A 27,886-nucleotide genomic window follows, 5' to 3' on the forward strand; every position below is an offset into this window, starting at 1 on the left:
TTCAAAACAAGCCTCTCCACTTTCCTGTTTTGTTTTCTTATGATTCTGTCAAGCCTTTTAGAAAGCTCCACTTTCTCAGTGTGACTATGGAAATGTTACTGGTTCAGCTTACACATGTTAAAGCCTTGTGTATCTTAGGCTGTGGGGAATAGTTTGTTCTTTTTGATAAGCTTTACATCTCAATTTCTTCCTCACTCTCACTTTTCAGTAAATTTCTAAGTAGATGGTGAAATTTGAATTTCAGGCTACAATTAGTAAAATAATTGAATACAATTGGTAATAGAGTAGAAGACAGTGAACAAATGGCCAAGCCAGTAAGGAGGGTATGCAGAACTTACTGACTGATTTTCGTGTATTTCCCTCCTTAACTGAATCCACCCAGCTAAATATAAAGTTATTTGAAGACTTAGTGTTGTGCTCACCTTTGATTAATAAAAGAGAATTGGCAAACTGGAAACTTTTTTTGTTTTTGTTTTGTTTTGAGACAGAGTCTTGCTCTGTTGCCCAGGCTGGAGTGCAGCGGTGCGATCTCAGCTCACTGCTGCTTTCACCTCCCAGGTTTAAGCAATTCTCCTGCTTCAGCCTCCCGAGTAGCTGGGATTACAGGTACCCACCACTATGCCTGGATAATTGTTGTATTTTTAGTAGAGATGGGGTTTCACCATGTTGGCCAGGCTGGTCTCGAACTCCTGATCTCAGGTGGTCTGCCTGCCTGGGCCTCCCAAAGTGCTGGGTTTATAGGTTTGAGCCACCACGCCCTGCTGTAACTGGCAACTTTGAAAGGGGTGGGGCAGTTCTACTCTGTGTGACTTGGGAAACTTAATTATTTCAAACTTAAATTTCAGGGTGACAAAACAGAGGTCTGAAGAGTATCAAAATTGCAAAAGAGAGAAAGGAAAGCTGATTTTATCACTTAGGCATAGCAGCAGCTTTCTTTTGCTGGGTGGGCAGGAAAGGAATTTTCTCTTCACTTCCCACTTGCACGTACCCGAAACCCTCTGGAGCGTGCCCAGGGGTTCCTGTGGGAACAAAGGCTGTGTATTGGACCTGCTGCAGCTTGGACCAGGCTGTTTTATGGCCGGTCCTCGACCTTGGACCAAAGTGGCTACAGATTCCCTGGGGGTAGCCTTTTGGATTGTGGGGCTATGAATGAAATTGGGGACAGGGACAGTGTCACGGCCTAAACTGGAGCCCTGGAGGCACATCCTGGAGAAGGACATTGAGGGCTGTGTTCCTTCTCTCTGACCAGAGGGAGGGTGGGGGTTGGGAGGTGAATAATTAGGTCTCTCCAGCTTCTCCATATGTCCACTACTGGGTTTATGCCTGAGGGTGTTGTGTAGACATTTGAAGTATTGGAAGGCAAAACAGTGGTTCAAACAAATGCAGTGATAGGAGAGAGGGGCTCTCAGATGTGAGAACTTACAGACGACCCAAAGCAAGACAAGAGCATTTTGCCAGAGAGGTCTCCTTGTGCTAGGCTCATTTTAGGGAGCTATAGGGATGTGCTATTAAAGTCAGGCTTGTTAAACCCAACAGGCATTTATTCTCGACCTGTAGGGATAGGGAGCCATTGAGGGTTCTTGAGTTTGGAAGTAATGAAAAAAAGAAAGCAGTTGAATTTAGCAGTGGTTGATGGCACACAGGTAGAATTGCCTCTGCCTGAGGATTACAGAACCCTAACTGGGTAGAGGAAGGTTTGTATTCGTATACTGTCTTAAAAAAAACAAAAACAAAAAAACCCCTTTGGTATTTATTTAGTATAAGCAGTAATGAAACATGTAGCTTTGTAGCTTTGTCTTGGCAAATATTTCAGGAACATGAAGAGAACAGCAAAAGGTATTTGCAATTAAGTTATTTTTCTTTTTGAGATGGAGTCTCGCTCTGTCACCCAGGCTGGAGTGCAGTGGCCGGATCTCAGCTCACTGCAAGCTCCGCCTCCTGGGTTTACGCCATTCTCCTGCCTCAGCCTCCCGAGTAGCTGGGACTACAGGTGCCCGCCACCTCACCCGGCTAGTTTTTTGTATTTTTTAGTAGAGACGGGGTTTCACCATGTTAGCCAGGATGGTCTTGATCTCCTGACCTCATGATCCGCCCATCTCGGCCTCCCAAAGTGCTGGGATTACAGGCTTGAGCCACCGCGCCCGGCCTTGCCTGGCTAGCTTTTTGTATTTTTTTAGTAGAGACGGGGTTTCACCGTGTTAGCCAGGATGATCTCGAACTCCTGACCTTGTGATCCGCCCGTCTCGGCCTCCCAAAGTGCTGGGATTACAGGCTTGAGCCACTGTGCCCGGCCTTTTGCAATTAAATTCTAAGTAGCTACAGAAATATACCCCAGTTAGGTGGGAATAAAAAGTATGGGCCAGGCACGGTGGCTCAAGCCTGTAATCCCAGCACTTTGGGAGGCCAAGACGGGCGGATCACGAGGTCAGGAGATCGCAACCATCCTGGCTAACACGGTGAAACCCCGGCTCTACTAAAAAAAAAAAAAATACAAAAAAATTAGCTGGGCGTGGTGGCGGGCACCTGTAGTCCCAGCTACTCGGGAGGCTGAGGCAGGAGAATGGCGTAAACCCAGGAGGCGGAGCTTGCAGTGAGCTGAGATCTGGCCACTTCTCTCCAGCCTGGGCGACAGAGCGAGACTCGTCTCAAAAAAAAAAAAAAGTATGAAATTTTGTTCTATGACATACAAAGAATGTGTGCCTAAGTCAGCACCAACACTGAACTCCAATCCAGGCTCTGCTCAGATGGGGCCTGTGGGAGATGCCAGCTACCCACATCTTGGGGCATCTGTCCTGTATGCTGTCCCTCTGAATCGTACCCCCTCACTATAGATTTGGTTATCAAGGAATACTTTTACCTATTTTTCTTCCTTTTCACAGATAGTAACATACTGTGTACATTACTCTGTTCGTATTTTTTCCATAGTAACGTATCTTAGAGATTATTATTTTATTTATTTATTTTTTTGAGACGGAGTCTTGCTCTGTCGCCCAGGCTGGAGTGCAGTGGCCTGATCTCAGCTCACTGCAAGCTCTGCCTCCCGGGTTCACGCCATTCTCCTGCCTCAGCCTCCCGAGTAGCTGGGACTACAGGCGCCCGCCAACACGCCCGGCTAATTTTTTGTATTTTTAGTAGAGACGGGGTTTCACCGTGTTAGCCAGGATGGTCTCGATCTCCTGACCTCGTGATCCGCCCGTCTCGGCCTCCCAAAGTGCTGGGATTACAGGCTTGAGCCACCGCGCCCGGCGTCGAGATTATTATTATATTTTGAGGCAGAGTCTCACTCTGTCACCCAGGCTGGACTGTAATGGCACTATCTCAGCTCACTGCAAGCTCCGCCTCCTGGGTTCAAGCAATTCTCCTGCCTCAGCCTCCGGAGAGCTGGGACTGCAGGCGCCCGCCAACACGCCCGGCTAATTTTTTTTGTATTTTTAGTAGAGACGGGGTTTCACCATGTTGTCCAGGGTGGTCTCGATCTCCTGACCTCGCGATTCGCCTGCCTCAGCCTCCCAAAGTGCTGGGATTACAGGCGTGAGCCACCGCACCTGGCCAGAATATCTCATTTTTTAAAATGGTTGCCCTGGAGTCAATTTATTTAACAATTATTAACTAGTACTCCATTAATGGACATTTAGTTCCCTTCCAGTCTCGTGTGGTACTATAAATCATTTATTTTTAAGGAAGTGCTTCATTCCTGCCTGGGTGAACATCTAAAGGTTGTCTTGTAACTTGTAAGTGTTCTTACGAGAGAAGGTACACCATTTTTCCTGAGGAGAAATGGAAGTTAAAACTTTGTGCTGAGATAATGTTGAGCCATTGGTGAGTTTGTCAAGTCTAGGGTTTCGTTTTGTCAAAAGTTTGTGGGAGGCCAGGTGCGGTGGCTCACGTCTGTAATCCCAGCACTTTGGGAGGCCAAGGCAGGTGGATCACTTGAGGCCAGGAGTTCAAGACCAGTCTGACCAACCCCATCTTGACTAAAAATACCAAAATTACCTGGGCAAAGCGTGTGTCTGTAGTCCCAGCTACTCAGGAGGCTGAGGCAGGAGAATCATTTGAACTCAATAGGTGGAGGTTGCAGTGAGTTCAGACCACACCACTGCACTCCAGCCTGGGTGACAGAGTGAGACTCCGTCTCAAAAAAAAAAAAGAAAAGTCCTGGTGTTGGCCCCTTTGGGCCATCTTGGCTCACAGCAACCTCTGCCTCCTGGGTTCAAGTAATTCTCATGCCTGAGCCTTGCAAGTACCTGGAATGACAGGCATGTGTCACCATGCCTGGCTAATTTTTTTAGTTTTTGTAGAGACTCAGAGGTCTCACTATGTTGGCCAGGGTGGTCTCGAACTCCTTGACTCAAGTGATCTGCTCACCTCGGCTTCCCAAAGTGCTGAGATTACACACGTAAGCCACTGCGCGCCTGGCCTACATTCCCATTTTAATAGTTTTGTTCTCTAGCACGTTCTCAAAGATGGTTATTTCTGGAGAGGCACCTCATTCGTGGACATATACATGGGAAGATGCTTCTGGACATTGCTTAGGCTGTTTAGGCTCTGAGAGGTTGTGACCAGCTCATGGAAACCTTGAGTTTTCCTCTGACTCTTTGTGGCTACCCACTTGACCAAAGCTCTGGAATGGAATCCATGAATGAAATTTTGATGGAATGAGCTGTGGGCAGAGCTAGGAAGGAACCTTAGTTTGAATATCCTCTTCATTCCCTAGGCCTTACTCAAGGATGAAACAAGGCATCATCTGGCTAAATCTTTCTAGCCCTCAGCCCCAACTCCTCACAAAGCTGTTTTATGTTCTTTAATAGATGAGAATGGTGTTACGATGATCATTTTCTGGCCACAGTTGGATGCTGGTGGGATACAGTGCTAACCACCCACTTAAGTAGAGCTATTGCATAAGCCGTTAGTTCCTTCTTTCTGTTGGTTCAAATGTGTGTTGAGCATCCATGTGCCAGACGCTTAGATGCTTGGAACGAAGCAGTGAACAAGACGGAAAAGTCAGTTCCAGCCTTCGTTGTACAGTGATCTCCCTTACCCACAGTCAGCAACAGTTGGAAAATAGGTGAGTGTAGCACACGATATTTTGAGAGAGAGATACCACATTCATATAACACAGTATATTGTTACACAATACCTTGTTATAATTGTTCTCTTTTAATATTGGTTGTTGTTACTCTTCTTACCTTTTATCATAATGTATAGTGAAAAATATAGTATATGTAGAGTTTGGTACTATCAGTGCTTTCAGGCATCCACTGGGGGTCTTGGATGCATCCCCCAAGGATAAGAGGGAACTACTGCACTTAAATTCTAATGAGCAGGTGGTGTACAAGTGACTAGATAAACATTTTCAGGGATTGAAAAGGGCTGTGAGGTACCTGCTTTCTCTAATAGTTTTCTTTACCTGGAACTTTCACTACCACCGCCCCCTCACACCCCCCATCCCTACTTGCACTTTTAAGACTTGACTTCTCCTCCTCCAGGAAGTTCTACGAGATTACATCTCAGCTGGACTTAATTCAGCTGTCCCTTCTATTAGACTGTTAGCACTTTGAGGGCAAGGACATCGTAGTGCCAAGCATGAGGCAATAACGAAATGTACTGGATGTTAAAAATAGGACGGACCTCTGTTGGTGGAAGGTGGAAGGGGTGAAAGGCTGTTTTGACTGGACATGAATAAGAGTGGAGTCACTGGCCTCCTGCAGAGGAATTTGGGACACGTAGGGTCAGAGGTCATCATTCAGCATGCTTTCTCCCACTCTTATTTATGAAATCTCTCAACCTTCTTTTCAACGAGCACAGTAACCCAGAGAACCCGGGGCGCAGGAGTGCCTTCTTGGCTCATTGTCAGTCCTGCTTTGCAAACACTATGATTTAACTTGCCTTGCCACTTCCCAGGCCGGAACCCTTCTGGGCTCATAACCACGCCTTTTCTTTCTGTTGGAACTGCCACGGACGTTTTTGGGTTTCATGTACTGTCCTCGGATGAATTCTCTACCACCACCCTGAGAGGAAATGTAGTATCCCCATTTATGGGTGAAAACAGAGCTCAGTGAGCCAACTTATCCAAAATTGCTGGAGAAGGACCACTCAACATTTGAACCCAGGTTTTCTGACTCCTCAACACAAGGTGGCCCAAAGTTGTTTCCTGGCCTCCTTCCACGTGGCTGGAACGATCGCTAACCGCTGGCCCCTCAAGGTCACCCAGCTATCACGTACACACTTCTCTTCAGGAGCATTCACTGGGTCCCCTATTCCCTCTGTTTTACTTCGAATTCTACACTAATTCTACACTTCGGCCGGGAATAGCGTGCTTCTTTGCTCAAGCTGTTCTTTTAACTGGCAGATTTATAAATCGACCACCTCAGTCCTCCTGGGTCTGTCCCATTATCCTTGAGAAGCTGGCCGGGCACGGTGGCTCAAGCCTGTAATCCCAGCACTTTGGGAGGCTGAGACGGGCGAATCACGAGGTCAGGAGATCGAGACCATCCTGGCTAACAACAGTGAAACCCCGTCTCTACTAAAAAAATACAAAAAAACTTTGGGAGGCCGAGACGGGCGGATCACAAAGTCAGGAGATCGAGACCATCCTGGCTAACATGGTGAAACACCGTCTCTACTAAAAACTACAAAAAACTAGCCGGGCGAGGTGGCGGGCGCCTGTAGTCCGAGCTACTCGGGAGGCTGAGGCAGGAGAATGGCGTAAACCCTGAAGGCGGAGCTTGCAGTGAGCTGAGATCCGATCACTGCACTCCAGCCTGGGCGACCCTGGCTAACACGGTGAAACCCCGTCTCTACTAAAAATACAAAAAACTAGCTGGGCGAGGTGGCGGGCGCCTGTAGTCCCAGCTACTTGGGAGGCTGAGGCAGGAGAATGTCGTAAACCCGGGAGGCGGAGCTTGCAGTGAGCTGAGATCGGGCCATCGCACTCCAGCCCGGGGACAGAGCAAGACTCGTCTCAAAAAAAAAAAAAAAAAAAAAAAAGCTATTTCTGATTTACCTGCTTATCCCATGGGCATGCTACTGCAGTGTCTCCTAGACAGTGGTTGAAGTTCTTGTTGAATGGAGTCATTTTGTGCAAAATTTCTAGCCATTTTTAGCAATTTTTCTCTAACTGGCCTCATGTGCAATTCACTCTTGAACAATGTAGGGGGTTAGGGGCGCTGACCCCCTGTGCAGTCAAATTTGTATGTAGACTCCCCCAAAACTTTATGCTGTTGATTAGAAGTCTTACAGATAATAAAAAGTCAGCACATGTATTGTATGTATTATTTGTATGTTACATGTATTATATGCTGCTGTATTCTTCAATAAAGTGAGCTCAAAAATAATGTTACTAAGAAAATTAATAACGGCCAGGTGCGGTGGCTCGTGCCTGTAATTCCAGCACTTTGGGAGGCCGAAGCAGGCAGATCGCTTGAGGTCAGGAGTTCAAGACCAACCTGGCCAACGTGGAGAAACCCTGTCTGTACTAAGAACACAAAAATTAGCCAGATGTGGTGGGCGCCTGTGATCCCAGCTATTCTGGAGACTGAGACACAAGAATCCCTTGAAACCAGGGGGTGGAGGTTGCATCGAGCTGAGATCATGCCACTTGCACCCCAGCCTGGGTGACAGAGCGAGACTTAGTCTTGGGGCCGGGAGGAGGGAGGACACAAGAAGAAGAAGAAAGTGTATTTACTATTTAAGTGGAAGTAGATCATTATAAAGGTCTCCATCCTCCTTAGCTTCATATTGAACAGGCTGAAGAGTTAGAGAAAGAGGAGGGTTTAGTCTTACTCTCTTAGGGGTGGCAGAGCTAGAAGAAAATCCATGTATAAGTGGACCCTTGTGTTTCAAACCCATGTTGTTCAAGGGTCAACTGTATTTTGGTAATTCCTCATTTGTCTTACTGATCCTCTCTATCAGGGGTATATTTTCCAAATCACGCCATGTCTGAGCGTGAAGGGGGCGCTGTTAACAATTAAGCCTTAAAAAAAAAAAAATTAAGCCTAGACATCGTGAGCAAACCTGTCCAGACTGACCAACCAACACCTCTAGAGACTAGAAGCTTCTCAAGTTGTTTTTTCTTTCAAGGCTTTTAGCACAGTCTTAAATCCAATGTAAATAGTTTAAAAACTAGCAGTGAGCACAGCACACTTGACTATGAGGCCAGGATACTGTGGCCTCATAGCCTCTGAATCTTAGTACAGACCAACTTTAAGAGCTGTCTCTAAAACAGGTGGAGTTGGAGGCCCAGGAGGAAGTTCTGGGAGAGCCAGGAGGCTCAGCTAAACAGCCCGAGCCTCCCTGGCCACCTCTTCTTGGGGAAGAGTTTTAGATGCAGTGGGATGAGTATTGTGGAAAGACTAAGGAAAAGCCACAGAGGGCCTCAGAACAATTTGGGGGAAGGACAGAGCCAAATATTTAGATTTCTTGTGCCCTGTGTATCACCTTTTCCTGACTTTAGGTGATAGACAAAGTAAAGAAGTAAAGGTGACTTTTTTAGGGCCAGATGGAGCAAGACAGGAATTTCAGGACCCAAGTAAAGACTAATTTGGGGGCTTAGAAAAGCCTCCTGAAAACTTCGATTATGTAACTGATATCACCTGATTGTTTCACCAGGCAAGAGCTTGTGAAATTTCTTTTTCCCATCATAGCAGGTCTGGCTTCGCCCATCTTTGTGAAGTTTACCCTTGCTTATCTGACGGAGTGCATGGTCAGGTTCTGCCCCTCATCACCTTTATAGGGCAGAAGTATGGGGGTTCTCTTGGCTCTGTGACCTGCTGATTCTGGGCAGTGGGTGCCGGTGCCTATTTCACAAGTTCTGTTGAACAGCATCCAGCAAGCTTCGTTTGTTGGAATGAAGTAGGATTTCTGAGAAACGTTCACATCTGAGACTTGAAATTATTTTTCATTACCATCATTTGCTAAAAGAGGAAAAACACGATGAGTGGTACCGCAATTTTAAGGTTTTCTTTTTTCTTTTGGGGACAGTGTCTCACTCTGTTGCCTGGGTGGTGTGCAGTGGTATATCGGCTCACTGCAACCTCTGTCTTCTGGATTCAATGATTCTCCTGCCTCCCAAAAAGCTGGGATTATACAGGTACACACCAACATGCCTGGCTAATTTTGTATTTGTAGTAAAGACGTTTGTATTCACCATGTTGGCTAGGCTAGTCTTGAACTCCTGAGGCTAGGCCTCCCAAAGAGTAGAGATTACAGGTATGAGTCACTGTGCCTGGCCAACTTTGGGGTTCTGAAGAGGGGTTTGAGTCCAGTGGTTTTACGTACAGTGTCCCCAAATGTTGGTCTTTCTTCTGATTGTATCTCATTACCATTTAGTTGATATTTCCCTGCCTGGAATGCTGCTGGCGTGGGTGCCTGGGTTCCCTGGCTTTCCAGGGGTCATTTCACTTGGTCTTTGCTTACATCCTGCTGTAATGACTGCTTCTTTGGAGTGGACTGTATACACTGGTGGGAAGAGGGTTTCGGGGAAGCCAAGGGACTGGGACTTTATTTCTGGCCTTAGTGGAGCCCAGTAACATGGTTCCTGGTTTGGCAGCTGAACTGATAACAGTGGGTGGGTTGATCCCCATTTGATTCCTGTATGGGCTGGGCCCTTCTTCCTCAGGACACACTACCTAAGACTTAGAATCCAGCTTTCCTGCCACCCAGTTCTGTTCCCTGTTGGGCCAGTTTCTTCTGCTTTGCCCAGGCCCTTTGGCCCACCCTTTGTTGCGCTTTCTCTTCCTCCCCTCCCCTGCCCTCTCCTCTCCTCCCCTCTCCCCTCCCCTCCCCTCCTTTCTCCCCTTTTCCCTCCCCTCCCCTCCCCTTCCCTCCTCAATGGAGTTTCACTCTTGTTGCCCAGACTGGAGTGTAATGGCCCGATCTCAGCTCACTGCAACCTCTACTTACGGGTTGAAGTGATTCTCCTGCCTTAGCCTCCCAAGTAGTTGGGATTACAGGTGCCCACCACCACGCCCAGCTATATTTTGTATTTTTAGTAGAGACGGGGTTTCACTGTGATCAGGCTGGTCTCGAACTCCTGACCTCAGGTGATCCACTCGCCTTGGTCTCCCAAAGTGCTGGGATTACAGGAGTGAGCCATCACGTCTGATCTCTCAACACCTTCCTTTAAAAAGGCCATGAAATTTGAGGTATTTTGCCTTTTATGCCTCATTTCAGGTGCCCTACTTTCGGAGTAGAGGCTACAAATACTAACTTGAAAAGTGTTTTTAAAAATAAATCGTGGGCCTGGGCGTGGTGGCTGATGCCTATAATCCCAGCATTTTGGGAGGCCAAGGCAGGCAGATCGCTTGAGCTCAGGAGTTTTAGACCTGCCTGGCCCACATGCTGAAACCGCATCTCTACTAAAAATTCAAAAATTAGCCGGGTGTTGTTGCACATGCCTGTAGTCCCAGCTACTCTGGAGGCTGAGGCAGGAGAATCGCTTGAACCCTGGAGGCAGAGGTTGCAGTGAGTTCTAAGATCGTGTCATTGCACTCCAGCCAGAGCAAGACTGTCTCAATAAAATAAAATAAATACATAATCTTTTTTTTTTTTCTTTTTTTTTTTGGGAGATGGAGTCTCACTCTGTTCCCCAGGCTAGAGTGCAGTGGCTGATCTCGGCTCACTGCAGCCTCTGCCTCCCGGTTCAATCGATTCTCCTGCCTCAGCCTCCTAAGTAGCTGGGATTACAGGCATGCACCACCACAACGCCTGGCTAATAATTTTTTTTTTTAAAGTAGAGACTGGGGTTTCACCACGTTGGCCATGCTGGTCTCTGATTCCTGGCCTCAGGTGATCCACCCACCTCGGCCTCCCTAAGTGCTGGGATTACAGGCGTGAGGTGCGATGGCTTCCGCCTGTAATCCAAACACTTTGGGAAGCCGAGGCGGGAGGAATGCTCCGGAGTTCAAGACCAGCCGGGGCAACAAAGTGAGTCCCTGTCTCTACAAAAAAATAAAAATCATTTCCTTTACAAGACTAAGCTTCCCCCCGTTCCCCTGCTTTTGCCCTGAAGATGTTTGCTCTGCTCTCACTCATTTTGCCTCTTACTTACAGAGAAAGATGTCAAGAAAGGCTCTGGTAATTGCTGGAATGTCGGGGGGAAGATGAGGTCCTGGGAGAGTGTGCCTGGCTTCTCTCTTTAATACTCTCCTTGACAGGTGCAGTTTTGGGGAATGCCATAGAAGAGCCCAGACTTGGTACTTGAGACAAATCCCCGTAATTCACAGACACGCCCCAGCACCCACTCCTCCACACCCCCACACTCCACTTGAGCCTCAGCAATCCCCGCTGCAGCACGGGCACTTCTTGCCATTCAGAGAATTCACAGAGGCCACATATGTGCTATCTACTGCTTCCCAGGATTTGTCACTTACCAACTGAAAACAGTTACTCCCTGTGAACAACTCTGTATTAAAACAAAATTTCTATAGTAATATTTTTCTGCCCCCCCCCGCTTTTTTTGGGCTGAGAGTAGGCATTGCCTAGAAAGGTAAGCGGCTCTAAGCCTTATCAATGGATAGGACAGTAACCTTGATTCACTAACCCTAATCAAGACAGAAGGCAACTAAGTAACGCAGGGGACAAGGACACAAGATGACGGAACTTGCAGAGAGGAGTGAAATGTTACGTTGTGTTAAAGGTAGAAAGCATGACTAGTAATATTTACTAACAGTTTTTATTACTAGTGTATTCTCATCTGAGTCTGTATTTCTGCTTCTCTTCTCAGGACAGTTTTACCCAGGTGATGAGTGCCTTCCCTTCCTTTAAAAAAATCTGCCTTTCTACACCATCTCAGCCACATGGGCGATTGAAACCTACTTAGCTTCTTTAGGAACTGAAACGGTTTCAGGTGTACACCGTTGCCCGCTGTTTCAGAGGCGAGGACTGAGTTACATGGCCACCTACAGAGTCTGACCATTTTTTAAATGTCACCCCCAAAGCACCACTGACTCTTGTCCATAGCACAACAGATTAAAACCGTGCCTTGCTTTTGCAACCTTGGAGGCAGCCAGAAAACTTGTGTGTCTACGTCCAAATCTGTCTTTTCGTGTCCAGTTTAAAAATTTATAATTTACATGGGCAGTGATCTCAGTGTTGGAACAAATCTCTTTTATTTGCTGCTGGAAGCTGCATGGGCCACTCATTAATACATCAGAGGTCAGATGCATGCCGGGGCAGCAGCTGGGACACTAATGATTTCATACGGCTTTGTATGACCGCTGGCCGCCTGTGGTGCTGTAAATCGGGACTCAGGGTTCTAATTTTTTCAAAACCTCCGGGGAGGTTGCCTCTTGCGAGATAGAACTTAAGATAATATTTATAGTAGAGGGCAAAGGAAAAATAATACCTAATGGGAACATTGTGGAAAAAATGGTAGCAACCCATTAGAAGTAAATTATGTGGGGCCATTGGAGTTAACTCATTTATAGGCTCCATGAGTATTTTATTAGGTCCTTAGCTATGAAGAGCGCTGCGCTGTGGCCAGGCTCCAAGCATCACCCCCTCAACACTTAGGTTGCCAGTGGAAGGATTCTCCCCTCACTTTTGGGAGGGAGGAGTAGAATTGAATCCCCCCTGCCTTTTTTTTGAGCCGGTCTTGGTGTGTCTCCCAGACTGAGTGCAGTGGTGCATACATGCATGGCTCACAGCAACCTCAAACTCTCGGGCGGGCTCAAGCCATCCTTCTGCCTCAGCTGTGACTGTAGGCATGTGCCACCGTGCTTGGCTAATGTTTATTTTTTTTGTAGAGACAGGGTCTTTGTTGGCCAGGCTAAGTGTAAATTTTGAGTTTTGATGATTTATATATACCTGTGTAATCAGTCCTCCCCCATCAAGATATAGATTATTTCCCTCACTCCAGAAGGATTCCCTTGGGGTCCCTCCAGTTCATCTCCCTTCTCACCTGCAACTACTGTTGTGATTTCTTCGATGTTTAGTTTTATCTTCGTATGTTAATAAATGGAGTTATGCAATGTATTCTCTTGATTTTGGCTTTTTTTCACCAGTCTAGTGCCTTTAAGCTTCTTGTCTGTAGATATATTTATTTATTTATTTATTTATTTTTGTTTATTTGTTTCGGTTTTTGAGACAGAGTCTCACTCTGTCACCCAGGCTGGAGTGCAGTGGTGAGATCTTGGCTCACTGCAGCCTCTGCCTCCCTGGTTCAAGCAATTCTCCTGCCTCAGCTTCCTGAGAAGCTGGAACCACAGCTGCCCGCCACCTGGCCTGGCTAAAGTTTTATATTTTTAGTAGAGATATAAATATCTCTACTAAAGGGGTTTCACTATGTTGGCCAGGCTGGTCTCAAACTCCTGACTTCAAATGATCCACCCACCTCAGCCTCCCAAAGTGCTGGGATTACAAGCTTGAGCCACCATGCCCAAACTTCTTGGGTGTAATTACCGACGAACATCCTATTGTGTGGATGTCCCACGGTGTATGTGGATGTGGAAGTTTTGTTTTTACTTTTAAACATCCAAGACTGATTGAGACAGGATTTCTGTCACCCAAGCTAGAGTGCAGTGGAATGATCATAACTTGCTGTAACTTTGAGCTCCTTGGACTCAAGCCATCCTCCCACCTCAGCCTTCTGAGTAGCTGGCAAGTTTTATTTAAGTCAACATATTTATTTGTTCAAAACTGTGTTTGGGAAGCAGTAATCCAAAACACAACTCTGGCATTTTCTAAGCCGTCACTCAGTATTGTGTAGTGTAACTTGGATCTGTTAGAGGATAGCCCAAGCACAGGTGTGGCACTCGCCACCCTCAGAAGATGCCCTTTTGCTGCAGAGCCTTCAGGAAATGTGTGAGAGACTGAAGGCGGTGGGCCATGAGTTTGCCTCAAGCTGTGTGGGGTGGGTGCCAGCCCAAAAAGCAGATTCTGATCTGGGAGGCAAATAAGTCCAAAGGGCCTAGGGAGCTGGTGCCCTCTGGGTTCGCCAGAGGCAGAGTTTGGAGAACATGTTGTTTATTCGAGATCCCCTGCTTTGAAAGGCAGGATGCAGGATGTCAACAGGGTCCTGACACCCCAGTGCCCCCAGGGGCAGAGCACGAGTGTCTGCCGCCTGCCCTCAGGGCTCAGGCCCAGGCTCAGGCCCGGTGTAGGATGGAAAGTCTGGGTAAAGGAAATGGCAGGCGTAGCTACATTCCCCACCACGCATCCCTCTTCCCCCACTTGGCATATGTATTGTCCCACAGTTGGTATTTTGCAACATCATGATTATACTTTTAAATATTAAGTGGTGCGTGTGTGTGTGTGTGTGTGTGTGTGTGTGTGTGTGTGTTCACAAAGGCCTGGAGAAGTGCTAATTTTAGCTCAACGTGGGAGGTGCCTGTCATTTTCCCTGCCGGAATCTCCTTTTACCTCGACCTCTGCCCCTTATGACTCACCTGGAGGATTGCTCCTGCCTTGTAAAACTCAACGTAGCAGGGCCAGCCGGGCCTGTAATCCCAGCACTTTGGGAGGCCGAGGCAGGCAGATCACGAGGTCAGGAGATTGAAACCATCCTGGCTAACATGATGAAACCCCGTGTCTACTAAAAATACAAAAAATTAGCTGAGTGTGGTGGCAGGCGCCTGTAGTCCCAGCTACTCAAAAAAAAAAAAAAAAAAAAAATCTTGGAAGCATCATGTTTTAGCAATAAGTCATGTTGTACATGGTGGCTCACACCTGTAATCCCAGCAGTTTGAGAGGCTGAGGCAGGCAGATCACTGGTGGTCAGGATTTGAGACCAGCCTGGCCAACATGGCAAAACTCATCTCCACTAAATATACAGAATAGCCAGGCATGGTTACAGGCATCAGTAATCTTAGCTACTTAGGAAGCTGGGGCAGGAGAATCGCTTGAACCCAGGAGTTGGAGGTTGCAGTTAGCTGAGATCACCCCACTGCACTCCAGCCTAGGGGACAGAGCGTGATTCTGTCACAAAAAAACAAAAACAAAAACAAAAAACCCACTGCAGCAGCCTGCAGAGGTCAGAATCACAGAAAACGACAAACACGAGTTACACCACCCTTTCTCAGGCCACACTGTGCGCTCGGGGTGAGGCGGCAGCAAGAGGCACATTCATGAAACTGCTTTGTCTGACTCTGCCAAAACTGGTGGAAGGCGTTTGCTGTGCTGCCCAGGGCATTGTTCTTATCTGGGTTTTCATCTTCCTTAAGAGAGTCATTGCTGGGGGAAAATGATTTTCTTCCAGGATGAACTCATTTTCACACTTTTAATAGTTCTGATAGTTCCTGTGAGCCACAAATGGGGCTGTTTCTCTTTTTATCAAGTCAGCAAGTAAGCTCAGCCAAATTCCAGCGTTCAACTCTGTAAACAGAATTTAGTCACTTTTATTAGCTGGGCCTTTTAATTTGCTAGGTTTTGTTGTTGTTGTTTTTAAGACAGAGTCTGACTTGTTCTGTCACCCAGGCTGGAGTGCAGTGGGGTGATCTCAGCTAACTGCAACCTCCAACTCCTGGGCTCAAGCAATTCTCCCGCCTCAGCCTCCTGAGTAGCTAAGATGACCGATGCTTGTCACCACGCCTGGCTATTTTGTATATTTAGTGGAGATGAGTTTTGCCATGTTGGCCAGGCTGGTCTCAAACTCCTGACCTCCAGTGATCTGCCTGCCTCAACCTCCCAAAGTGCTGGGATTACAGGTGTGAGCCACCACGCCTGGTCAATGCTTTGTGTTTTGTGTATGTTACTAGTAAGAGCTGTGTGCTCAGAGAAACAGCCAGACATGGTGGTGTGCTGCTGGAGTATGCTGAGGCTCTGAGCTCTGAGACTTTGGACAGGGCCATGTTAATGGAAAATAGTTCAGGGACTGGTGAAGCTGGACCCTTGGACTTCACCAAGGGCCTGTGTGATTCTGGGGCCTGGTCCCACAAGCAGGGGAGCAGGTGATAGGAGAAGGAACTACACAGCGTTTGTGGAAGCCTTGTAGAATAGTGCATTGGGGGAGCAGGGGCTTGCTAGATGTGGTTGGTTGGTTGCTGTTGGGGAGGAGTAATGGTAACTGTTGGGGGAGCAGCAGTCGGTAGTGAAGAATTTTTGAAGAAAATTAGGGAGGAAGGGAGCATGGTGTGGCTTTGGAGTCACATAAAAACTTTTAAGTGAACAAATGCTAACATGACATTTTATGATTGTCAAACTATGCTTCTCCCTGGGCACCAGCAGTTGCGGTGAGTTCAGATGCAGAGGTAACAGCATCCCTTTCTGATTTCAAGTTTTCCTTTCAAATTGCCTTGTCCATGGAGCCTAAACATTTAAATTGGTGATGAGTAGATGCCTCTGACCCCACTTGAGGCTGTTCTTAGACACTCCCACTTTCACCCTCCCACTCCCCCCACCCCCCACCCCCCACCCTTTAGATCTTCTCGTGTTCTATTGCTTATTTAGTCTGGGAATGAATCTTGTTCCGGCAGACAGTATTACGTGTGTGCATTTCTTACCTTAACCTTTGAGGTCAGTCGAGCCTCATCCTTCAAAATTTCAGATTTTAGAAAGTTAATACTGTGCATTTACATAATATTATTTTTGCAGTGAAATACATAAAAATTTACTAAATGATATAGATAAAAATGATTAATCCTTTTCACAGCAGTTCCAGTTTTTAAAATTGTTTTACTGACAATTTTGTGTGTGTATGTGTGTGTGTGTGTATATATACATAAATATTTTTGAGGCAGGATCTCGGGCTCTGTGGCCTAGGCTGGAGTGCAGTGGTTCGAGCGTGGCTCACTGTAGCCTTCATCTCCTGTGCTCAAGTGACCCTCTTGTCTTGGCCTCCCAAAGTACTGGTATTGTAGATCTAAACCAGCATCCCCAGCCAAAAATCTTATCTATTTATTGTGTACAACATGTTTTGAACTCCGTATGCATTGTAGAGTATGTATGTTGAGCTCATTAACATGCATTGCCTCACATTTATTTTTTTGTGGTGAGAATACATAAAAATGTACTCAGCCATTGTCAAAAATACTATAAGAACTATAGTACCTTGTTGTACATGAGTTTTGCTGCCAAATAGTATATGGAAAAACTTTTGTATTCCAGAACATCATTTTGGATTTTGGAGTTGCAGAAAGGGGATTGTGGGCCTCGGAGGTGTGTGTGTGTTAATTCCTAACACCCCTCTTCCTTTTTATTGCCTGAGATTCCTTCAATTTGTAGAGATACCATGAAGCAGCCCCGCTTAATCTATTTAACAGACGCTACTGAGACTGCCAGAACACAACACAATACTTTTTCCTTGGACTGCTCCTCTTCTAGGCCCCTTTTCAGTGTTGGCACCCATCAAAGCCTTCTACCCAAGCAGAAGCAGATCTTAACTCCAGTCCCAACTGTGAACTGTGTCCATACTGACTGCCTCTCCTGGCATCCCCTGCTGGCCTTTTGTGTTTGGTTGTGTTGAGAACAGAAACTGGTATTTTGCCCTTCACATGGGTAAAGGTTGACCTAACTGAAAAGAATTCAGTAATTCTTACTATCCAAGCTTGCAAGTAGGTTTCCCCCAATAACCATTATATCAAATGATGTAACAATTGAATATATTACCAAATTGAAAACTAGGGTTTCTGTAAAGAACAAGGATGTTAACTGTGGCATTGCTTGTGATTTTTCAAAAATCAGGAAACAGTTTTAAAATTTTATTAGTATATGCTGACATTCATATAGCAACATACCATGCAACCATTCAGAAAGCCAGGCATCTCTGCATGGAGTGACCCAGAACATTCAGAACGGGTTAATATAGTTAAGAGAAACTTTTTTTTGTCTTAAAAAATTCAATCATGTCTAGAATATAGCTTTTTTTTTTCATGGTTAAAGTGGAGACAATTGAGCAAGACATTAGGGATATTTTTTAAAAAACTGCTTGTATTACTTTCTGCATTTGAACAAATACTTGTTACCTAGCCAAATAAAAAATGTTTTGGAAACACTCCTTCCCCATACCCCCACTAAAAGTAAGGTTAATTTGTCTGCAGCGGGGGGCTCTCTTGTCTTTAACTGGTGAGCACTGTGTATGAACTGGGTCCCTATTCCTTTCTCCTATTTGTCCAGGCCACTGTTGTGGGGCAGCACGTGGCCAGAGCTACAGGAGGGGCTTCTGCCGAGGGTTTGGACTGAGGGTTTGAGCACAAGCACTCAGTCTGTGTAAGTCAAGTAAAGCTTCGTTTTAATATTACTTAATAGACTTGTTTCATGGCTAGACTTTACCCCCTTGAACTTGGCTTACCATTTTTAAAACGAATCCTCTGTTGTCCCACCTGAGAACCTGCAGAGTAACACACACAGGTAAGGCTTCTTGTGGGCCTCATTTGCTTCTGGTTGTTGCCTCCACTTTACTTCTGTAGTGGGAAAGTCAGAAACCCTCTGGGGTGGGTGGAGATCGAGCCAGGCGTCACGGTTCAGCCTTGGTTTGTGGGAGGCCAAGTAAATGTCCTCAGTCATTTTAAGGGATATTAAACTAATCTTTAAAAAGTGTACAGCAGGTAGACATTTTGATGAACTTAAATGGCGATCTGGGCCTTCCTCTATCCTTTCAGCTTACATTCTTCACTGATACGGGTAGTTGTATTTTAAACCTCAAGCTCATTCTTTGAGATGTGCGGGACTCCAACAGAAGTCCCTTGGTGTGTGTGTTCTTGTTGGGCCACAGAGAGTGAGTGCAAAATCTAGATTCCAGAGGCCTGGGTGCGTGTGCATTTGCATGTGCACACGTGCGTGCACACACGTTCATTAACAAAGCATTTTATTTAAACACCCCCTAAGATACAAACATGCGTATTTTGTATTTTTATTTATTTTTCCTTTAGCCTCCCTCCCCCATCCCCCCCCACCCCCCTCCCAGTCCCCCGCCCGTTCCTTTCCTGCTGGGCTCACATTCCTAGGTCTTTGTCTCTGCCTGGTATTTTAGAAATTTTGGGAGAGGAAGGCAATGGGTGGGACGTTCTGGAAGCTGGGGGCAGGGAAGAGGGTGGTCACTTGCAGGGTCAGAGGTCAAGCCTCCTCCATTTAGCTGGGGCAGCCGGATTGTCGCCAGGCCCGAGGGGGCGTGTCTGTGCATCTGCCCGGGAAGCCCCAAACAGGCCCTGGAATTCCTGCTGCTAGACGACCTGTTCTTCCCAGTCCCTTCCCCCCTTTCCCAGGAGCCACTGTTCATGGCTACTCCCACATTTCTGGCTATAGGACCCTCCACACAGTTCCAGTTTATTCCCTTAAAAATAATTTTACACCTGTTTCAGAGATAATTGCACTCATGCACATCCTTACCTATCGATTGTTTTAACAGCTCGAAAATTGTGGTTTTTCAATCTCAGAAATTGTGGTTAGATGAAACGTGGAGCTTCTAAATGAAGCATGAAATCTTACCAAAGTTTTGCTCCAACTTTTAGCTGGAAGGTTTATAAAAGTGGATTTCATTTATAGTTTTTGGACAATGCATTCTTTTAAAAATTCATTGTTTATTAATTACGAGCACATTGAGGCCATTCTTTTACTCACTGGTAGCTTTTTATTATCAACTGTTTGGGTGCTCCCCGCCCCCTTCTCTGTTGCAGGCAGCCTGGAGCTGTGAAAGCACTGGCTCTTCTGAAAGCACAGTGTGTTCTGGGTACTTAGAACTGCATCGATCCTGTATAAAATGATACCAGGCAGGGATTGCATCCAGAGACCCCTTTCATTTGTATACCTGGGCTCTCAAGGCTGGTCATAGGAGGGCTCTGGTGTCGGCTAAGGGCACCCTGCCTTTTGCTGCCATCACTGCCCACTACCTGTTCTGACCAGGATTTTTTTTTCTGGACACTGCATCTGCAGAATCTTTTAAAACCTACCATTCATGGGGGCATTGCAAATGTCCAGCACCATCCAGGTTCTGTGTTTTAAGGTTGATCCAAACCTAAGAAAAATCATCTTAATTCTTTATAGTTGCACAGTTGGAGTCTGGAGTGGCCACCCTGGCTCAGCTCAGAACTTGTTTTGTTTTGTTGTTGCTGTTTGTTTGCACTCTTAGCCCGTGTTGCCTAGGCTAAGTTCGTTGCCATGGTCACGGCTCACGGCAGCCTCGACTTCTTGGGCTCAAGGGATCCTCCCACCTCAGCCTCCCGAGAACAGGAATGAGCCACCACGCCCAGCTAATTTTTGTAGTTTGGGCCAAGCGCTCCTCTAGCCTCGGCTTCTCGAGGAGCTTGGACTACAGGCATGAGCTGCCATGTCCAGCTACTAGAACTTAATTTTGAAGCTCTTTAATTTCTGTTGTCAAGCCTCTATAGATAGGCTTTCTGGGGTGGAAGGGGTCTCCGGAGATACCTAGTCAGGACCCTTTTGTTTCACAGATGAGACTGAAGCCCAGACAGGTCAAGAGAAATGACTGGACAGAGGGTTCCATAGCCAGGTTGTGCCAGGCTCAAGTTTACAGCCTGAGGTTCTTTTCTACTCACTAGCCATGGAGATGAGAGCAATGTAGGTAGTTATAATTTGCAAGAGCCTCTTATCCGAAAGAAGCAGGAGAGTGCCATTCAGTCCACACAGCTGTCTTGAGGGAAAGACAAGGGATGTGTTCTCAAGGTTGCTTCGCGGGTAGAAGCAGGGAGGCCACCCGGAGGTTTAGTGGCATGTTTTATTCACATGTAAAAGAGACTTTTCTGATGCAAGGTTTTCACACTTCACATCAGCATAGGAGTGATCCCTTCATTCCCTTGACAAATGGAGAGAGCAAAGGAAAGGAATGTAGTTCAAGCTGGTAGAATTGCTTTAGCACCATGTCGTAAAAAGGGATCGGCCAGGAATTTTTCCTGAATTTATCCAGCTCAGCATCTTTTGGTTAGTATTTATACTTGAGAATTTTAGATTTAAAAGATTATTAGGATTAGATAATCTCTAAAGGATGAATCAGCTTAAAAAGCGACTGACTGAAAGGAGGCAAGTTGCTGTTGCTTGGTTTCAGTCTGCCACTATTGCTGGCAAAGCACTGCAGTGATCAAAACTGGCAGGAAAGTTGCAAACCGTACCACATTTCCCTTGTATAAAGTAGGATCTGGGCCAGGTGTGGTGGCTCACGCCTGTAATCCCAGCACTTTGGGAAGCCGAGGTGGGTGGATCACGAGGTCAGGAGATGCAGACCATCCTGGCTAACACAGTGAAACCCCGTCTCTACTGAAAATACAAAAAAATTAGCCGGGCCTGGTGGTGGGTGCCTGTATTCCCAGCTACTCGAGGGGCTGAGGTAAGAGAATGGCGTGAACCCGGGAGGCGGAGCTTGCAGTGAGCGGAGATCACGCCACTGCACTCCAGCCTGGGTAACAGAGTGAGACTCCATCTCAAAACAAACAAACAAATAAAATAGGATCCATAAAACCTGATGGTTATAGCAGAACTGTTTCTTTACAAAAGTAAAAACACAATATCCTAAATCTTTCCTTTTTCCTGTTTCTGAATTGTAAAGTTTCTGGAGAACCAGTTTAACCCATGCTAAATCAGTTAGCCCTGAGTGGAGTAACTCTGTGTGCTTGACTGAACCAGTTAGGGGGAGCATTTTTCTAGTGGACACATTTTATGCAAAGATTTTGGTTATTAATAAGCATCTTGGAGAAGGAAAGAAGCAGCAGTCTCCCTCTGTTTGCCCCCAGCCCTCTCTGTTTGGAGCTCTCCACCTAAGAAAACTTTCTGGGCTGCTTCCAAGCCTTCTCCCCATCTGTGTCTCCCACAACACTTCTGCCCTGCTTCTCACCAGAATGAGCTTCTATTCAGTCTGCGTGGAATCGCCTGGAATCTGGCATCCTGGATCTCCACCATACCTAGCAAGGTGCTTTGTACTGGGGATGAGAGAGCCAGTGTCACCTGTGTTGGACCCAGCTTTGCCACAGGCTCATGTTGGCTTCCCTGCTATGTCTTTGCTAACACTGTGGCCTTGAGCCCCCCCCAACTCTTGTCTTCCCCTGGAGATGAAGTGTGGTGGTGTATTTGTGGAAGAATTCCCCCTGCATACTGCTTCCCTGCCTGTTGCATGTTGGCTAGCTTCCCCTCATGCCCAGGTGTACCAGAGGCAGATTTAAACTCTGCTCTTGAAAGCAATCCAGCAAACATTTACAGAATGGTGCTAAGTGCCCTGCTCTGTGGAGAGATACACAGTAATGAGACTGGCCCAGTTTCTGTGCCAAGGAGTTTTCTCTCTTGAGAGCTCCTTGTTTCTTAGCAGGTAAAGGTTGTGCCAACCCTTTCTCTGTCTCTCTCTCTCTCTCTCTCTGTCTCTCTCTCACTCCCTCACTCCCTCCCAGCGTGCTGGGCCCCAGGGAAATGTAGAACATTACATAAAGCAGTTCTGTCAGCACTGGCTGCCTCCCAGGTTCAACTCCTTGGAATAACTTGGCATGAAGAAGAAAGGCAAGGAGCTGGCTGACCTTACCACTAGCTTTTTGCCTTCGTTCCAGAAACTTAAGCCTGTGAGCTTGCTTGAGTGCCTGGGAGAACCATACTTTGCACTTTGCACTTTGCATTACAAGCTACGGTGTGAGGATGGTTGTTACTGGCTCTTAACCTTGCTTTACATATCCAGGCTAGAGCAGCAAAGGAAACTCTTCTGGTATATTCTTGCATCCAGGCCACCAACACAACTTAACAACTTTTCTGGATAATGAAGCTAAGATTCAGGGGAAACTCTCGTGCCGGGAGGTTTTTGTTTGGTTTGGTTTCTGCCTTTGAAGTGTCTCTGTTACAGTTCTGAGTGAGACTAGAGTGGGATGTGGCATTCAGTTGTGTTCCCCCCTCCATTCCCCCTTGATTTGGGGCAGAGAGAGTGGGAGAAAAAGGGAAGCAGATAGTTTAGTTATGTTTGCAGTTACTCCGCTGCTGTCCCTCCCTATGGGGTGTGCTTGCTCATTTGGAAGCTGGTGGTTCGGTTGTGGGATCCAGGGCCCTCCAGTTGCTGTCTTCCCTCCTCCTCGCGTCCTGTATCTCTATTTATGCCTGTCCTCTCTCTGGTCACCAGGTGCTGCACCTGTACTGTGACACTTGCTCTGTGCCCATCTGTCGCGAGTGCACAATGGGCCGGCACGGGGGTCACAGCTTCGTCTACCTCCAGGAGGCGCTGCAGGACTCACGGGCACTCACCATCCAGCTGCTGGCAGATGCCCAGCAGGGACGACAGGCAATCCAGGTGAGCCTTCCCTACGCTTCCGCAGTTCCCATGTGAATCGGGTCTCCCTTTCTGTCAGGTGGCATGGACAGACATTTGGGGCAGATTCCAGTGTCGGGGGTGGAATAGTGACCCAGATGAGCTCAGGTGACATCCCTGCAGCAGCGATCCCTTTAGGGGTTCTGGCAGTCTTGTGAAGATGTCAAGGACATGTCCAAAGTTACTGGTCAGATTTCTAAGCACCTAGCCTGGGTCCTAGCATACCACCTGCACGTGTGCCACCCAGCTGCCTCCCGAAATCAGAGTGGACATTGGCACTCCCAGCCAGGACCGCGGAAAGGCTGGGTGCTTAATGCTTATTATTATTATTATTATTATTGTTATATTTTTTGAGATGGAGTCTTGCTCTGTCACCCAGGCTGGAGCGTAGTTGTACAATCTCGGCTTACCACAACCTCCACCTCCCGGATTCAAGTGATTCTCCTGCCTCAGCCTCTCGGGTAGCTGGGATTACAGGCATGTACCACTGCATCTGGCTAATTTTTGTATTTTTAGTAGAAATTGGGTTTCACCACAGTGACCAGGCTGGTCTTGAACTCCTGACCTCAGGTGATCCACCTGCCTCGGCCTCCAAAGTACCGAGAGCTACTGAGCCCAGCCAATGCCTTTTATTTATTTTTGATTTTGGAACAGAGTCTCACTCTGTCACCCAGGCTGGAGTGTAGTGGCGGGATATCAGCTCACTGCAACCTCTGCTTCTCAGGTTCAAGTGATTCTGCCGCCTCAGCCTCCCAGGTAGCTGGGATTACAGGTGCCCGCTGCCACTTCCGTTAATTTTTCTATTTTTAGTAGAGTCGGGGTTCCACCATGCTGGCCAGGTTGGTCTTGAACTCGTCCTGACCTCAGGTGATCCACCCGCCCCGGCCTCCCAAAGTGCTGGGATTACAGACGTGAGCCACCATGCCCGGCCTAATGCTTTTTAGACAGAGACCTTTATGATACAGATTTACTTATCTGTATGTGAGAAATTAGTGAGCAGGAGAATGTTGTGTGAGGTTCAGTGTCTACGGTCCTTTCCTGGATGGTAAATCCCCCGTAATTGAAACTGTTGTTTCTGTTGAATTCCTGTCAACAGCTAGGGAGGGGCATGTGTAACTGAGAATTGGCAGGGTTCTCTTACATAGTTAGGTGATAGTGTGCCTGAATTGCTGTTAAATCTTGTCTGATTCAGGTTGTAGGATACTTTGAAAGTCAAGAAAAGTTGTTCACCCTCTAGGAGAAATAACATAGGAACTATTTTAGAATATTTATATAAGTGAATTGTTTTAAAAGTAAGATTCTGGCCAGGTGCAGTGGCTCACGCCTATAATCCTAGCACTTTGGGAGGCCGAAGTGGGTGGATCACTTGAGCTCAAGAGTTCGAGACCAGCCTGGGCAACATGGGGAAACCCTACAAAAAGTACAAAAATTAGCCGGGCGTGGTGTGACACTCGCCTGTAATCCCAGCTACTTGTGGGACTGAGGTGGAAGGGTCGCTTGAGCCCCAAAGGTGGAGGTTGCAGTGCGCCAAGATTACGCCAGTGCACTCCAGCCTGGGCAACAGTTAAGAGCCTGTCTCGAAAAAGAAAAGAAAAGAAAAGAAAAAAACCCTGTTTTGAAAGTGCTAAAGAATTGAGATCATGTGTCTTACAGAAGAGGGAGGATTTGATTTAATAAGTTTCTCAGCCGCTATCACATTCCCATGCATGATACTGAAACAGTCTTTTCTGATGAGTCAGATTTTATGATGTTTAGATTATAAAACTGGAAGTTTGAGAGACTTTCTGGAATGACTCATCCTGTCATTGTTACACCAGTATTGTTCGTCGTCTTTAAAATGCCTTGAGTGTCTCTGTGTTGCTCTTCTCCTTTGTCAGTGTCTTCACCTGTGCGTCATTCTGTTGTGGATCAGTGCATCTGTCCCTGCGGATGAGGTGGTTTGTGTCTTTCATTTTATGCCACGGCAGTTAGGACCTTGACAAACAAATGCCTTACCCTGCTGGTGTCTCCTCAGCACCGGTGCCCAGCCTTCACTGTGGCTCATACCTGTAATCCCAGCACTTTGGGAAGCCGAGGTGAGTGGATCATCTGAGGTCAAGGAGTTTGAGACCAACCTGGCCAACATGGTGAAACCCTGTCTGTACTAAAAATACACTAATTAGCCAGGCGTGGTGGCGGGCGCCTGTAGTGGCATCTACTCAGGAGGCTGAGGGAGGAGAATTGCTTGAGCGCAGGAGGCAGAGGTTGCAGTGAGCCGAGATGGTGCAACTGCACTCCAGCCTGGGTGACTGAATGAGACTCCATCTCAAAAAAACAAACAAACAGCAAACAAAAAGAGCCACTGGTGTCTAGGTCTGAACTCCTAGATTGTGTTGTGATTTTATTATGCTCTTACTGTCTTAGGAGATCGAAAACATTTGGAGAATTATTGAGAGAATGCTGGTACTCTCTGTGCTTAGTGGGAAAAGCCACTGTGGGGGAGAAAAATGACTTGTAACAATTTGCTGGAGACTTAAGGAGGGCACCCAACAAATCATGAGTGGTTAACATGGTGAAATCTCAGAGAAATGGAAATTCAGACTTTCTGTGGAGAGAAAAGAGTGTGGGGAAAATAGAGTCAGCTGTATAAGTGGCGAGAACCTAGGCATAAATCCTAGAGGTATGATTTACATGTTAGTTGAAAGTGTGTGCCCAACATTAATCTGAATTCTAGATCATGGGGATTTTGGGTAGAGGCATTTTAGATCTGTTAATCTATAAGGCCACAGCCAGGTACACTACATAGATTGTGATTTCCTAGAAGGTTTTTGTTTAACCATAACTTGTGTGTGTTTAGCATCCTTAAGTCTTGTTCTGTCGCCCAGGTTGGAGTACAATGGTGCAATCTCAGCGCACTGCAACCTCCGCCTCCCAGTTTCAGGTGATTCACCTGCCACCACTCCCGGCTAATTTTTGTATTTTTAGTAAGAGACGGAGTTTTACCATGTTGTTGGCCAGGCTGGTCTTGAACTCCTGACCTCAGGTGATCCACCTGCCTCGGCCTCCCAAAGTGTTGGGATATCAGGTGTGAACCACTGCGCCTGGCCATTATTATTATTATTATTATTTTTATTTTTATTAAGAGACAAGATCTCTCTCTGTCACTCAGCTAGAGTGCAGTGGTGCCATCATAGCTCACTGCAGCCTCAAACTCCTGGGCTTTTAGGCGATCGATCCTCTTTCTTTGGCCTCCCACATAGCTAGGACTACAGGTATGCTCCACCATGCCCAGCTAATTTTTGTATTTTTTGTAAAGATGGGGCTCACTTTGTTGTCTAGGCTGATCTCAAATTCCTGGCTTCAAGCGATCTTGCGCTTTGGCCTCCCAAGGCTCTGAGATTAAAGGCCTCAGCTACCTTGCCCAGCCTGACAATTTCTTAAAATGTAACACAAGTCTTCATCCCTTCATTTTTCTCATGAGATTGCAACAATTCAGTCACATCTTCAGACTCCACTTCTAATTCTAGTTCTCTTTGTATTTTCACCACATTTGCAGTGACTTCCTCCACTACTTCTTTCTGCTACAAGAAGTTGATCCCAAGTTCAAGACTCAACGTCATCCATTAGGGTTGGGATCAGCTTCTTCAAACATTCTATTAATGTTGATATTTTGACCTCTACCCATGAATCACGAACGCTCTTTTATAGTATATCCAGTTTTAGTCTATGTGCTGCCGAAGTGAGCACCACGCATGTTCTTAATGGCACCTGGAATGGTAAATTCTTTGCAGAAGGATTACAAATGAGTTTGTCCAGACCCATCAGAGGAATCACTATCTGTATCACTATCTGTAGAATCACTATCTGTAGTAGCTATAGCCTTTCAAGTCTTATTATTTAACAAATAAAGTTGAAACTACTTCTTGATCCGTGGGCTGTAGAGTGGATGTTGTGTTACCAGACGTGAAAACAACTTTCACGTCCTTGTGCATCTCTGGCAGAGTCTCCTGGGTGAGGAGTCTTCTGGGTGACCAGGCGCATGGTCAGTCAGTGGTAATATTTCGAAAGGAATCTTTTTTTCTCAGTGGTAGGTCTGAACAGTGGGTTTAAAATATTCCACAAACCGGCCAGGCACGGTGGTACAAGCCTATAAACCCAGCACTTTGGGAGCCCAAGGCGGGTAGATCACCTGGGGTCAGGAGTTCGAGACCAGCCTGACTAACATAGAGAAACCCCTTCTCTGCTAAATACAAAAAATTAGCCGGGCATGGTGGCTCATGCCTGTCATCCCAGCTACTTGGGAGGCTGAAGCAGGAGAATTGCTTGAACCCGGGAGGCAGAGGTTGCAGTGAGCCAAGTTTGCACCATTGCACTCCAGCCTGGGCAACAAGAGTGAAACCCCGTCTCAAAAAAAAAACAAATAAATAAAAATTTAAAAAATCCCATAAACCATGCTGCAGACAGACATGCTGTCATCCAGGCTTTGTTGTTCCATTTGTAGAGCGCAGGCACAGTAGATTTAGCATAATGCTTACGGGGCCTAGGATTGTCCGGATGGACAATGGCTGTTGGCTTCCCCTTAGTCACCTGCTACATTAGTCCCTACCAGGAGAGTCAGCCCGTCCATTGAAGCTTTGAAGCCAGGCTTTGACTTCTGAAGCTGTGGAAGTCCTAAATGGCATCTTCTTCCAATATAAGACCGTCTCTTTCCAATATCAGGCTGTGTCCTTCCAATAAAAGTCTCCTTCC

The 27,886-nt window shown here is 46.6% G+C and overlaps 1 protein-coding gene across 1 annotated transcript in view; it reads left to right on the forward strand.

The window, feature by feature from the left end:
• TRIM71 (tripartite motif containing 71) overlaps positions 1–27,886 on the forward strand; it is an 80,772-nt gene that overhangs the window by 33,978 nt on the left and 18,908 nt on the right. The window contains exon 2 of the mRNA XM_023214891.3: positions 22,973–23,140. Within this exon, the coding sequence (XP_023070659.1) occupies positions 22,973–23,140 (168 nt within the window). The remainder of the gene's footprint in view (positions 1–22,972; positions 23,141–27,886) is intronic.

Source organism: Piliocolobus tephrosceles, chromosome 2, assembly GCF_002776525.5.
Source record: "Piliocolobus tephrosceles isolate RC106 chromosome 2, ASM277652v3, whole genome shotgun sequence".
In the NCBI taxonomy this organism is placed as follows: Eukaryota; Metazoa; Chordata; class Mammalia; order Primates; family Cercopithecidae; genus Piliocolobus; species Piliocolobus tephrosceles.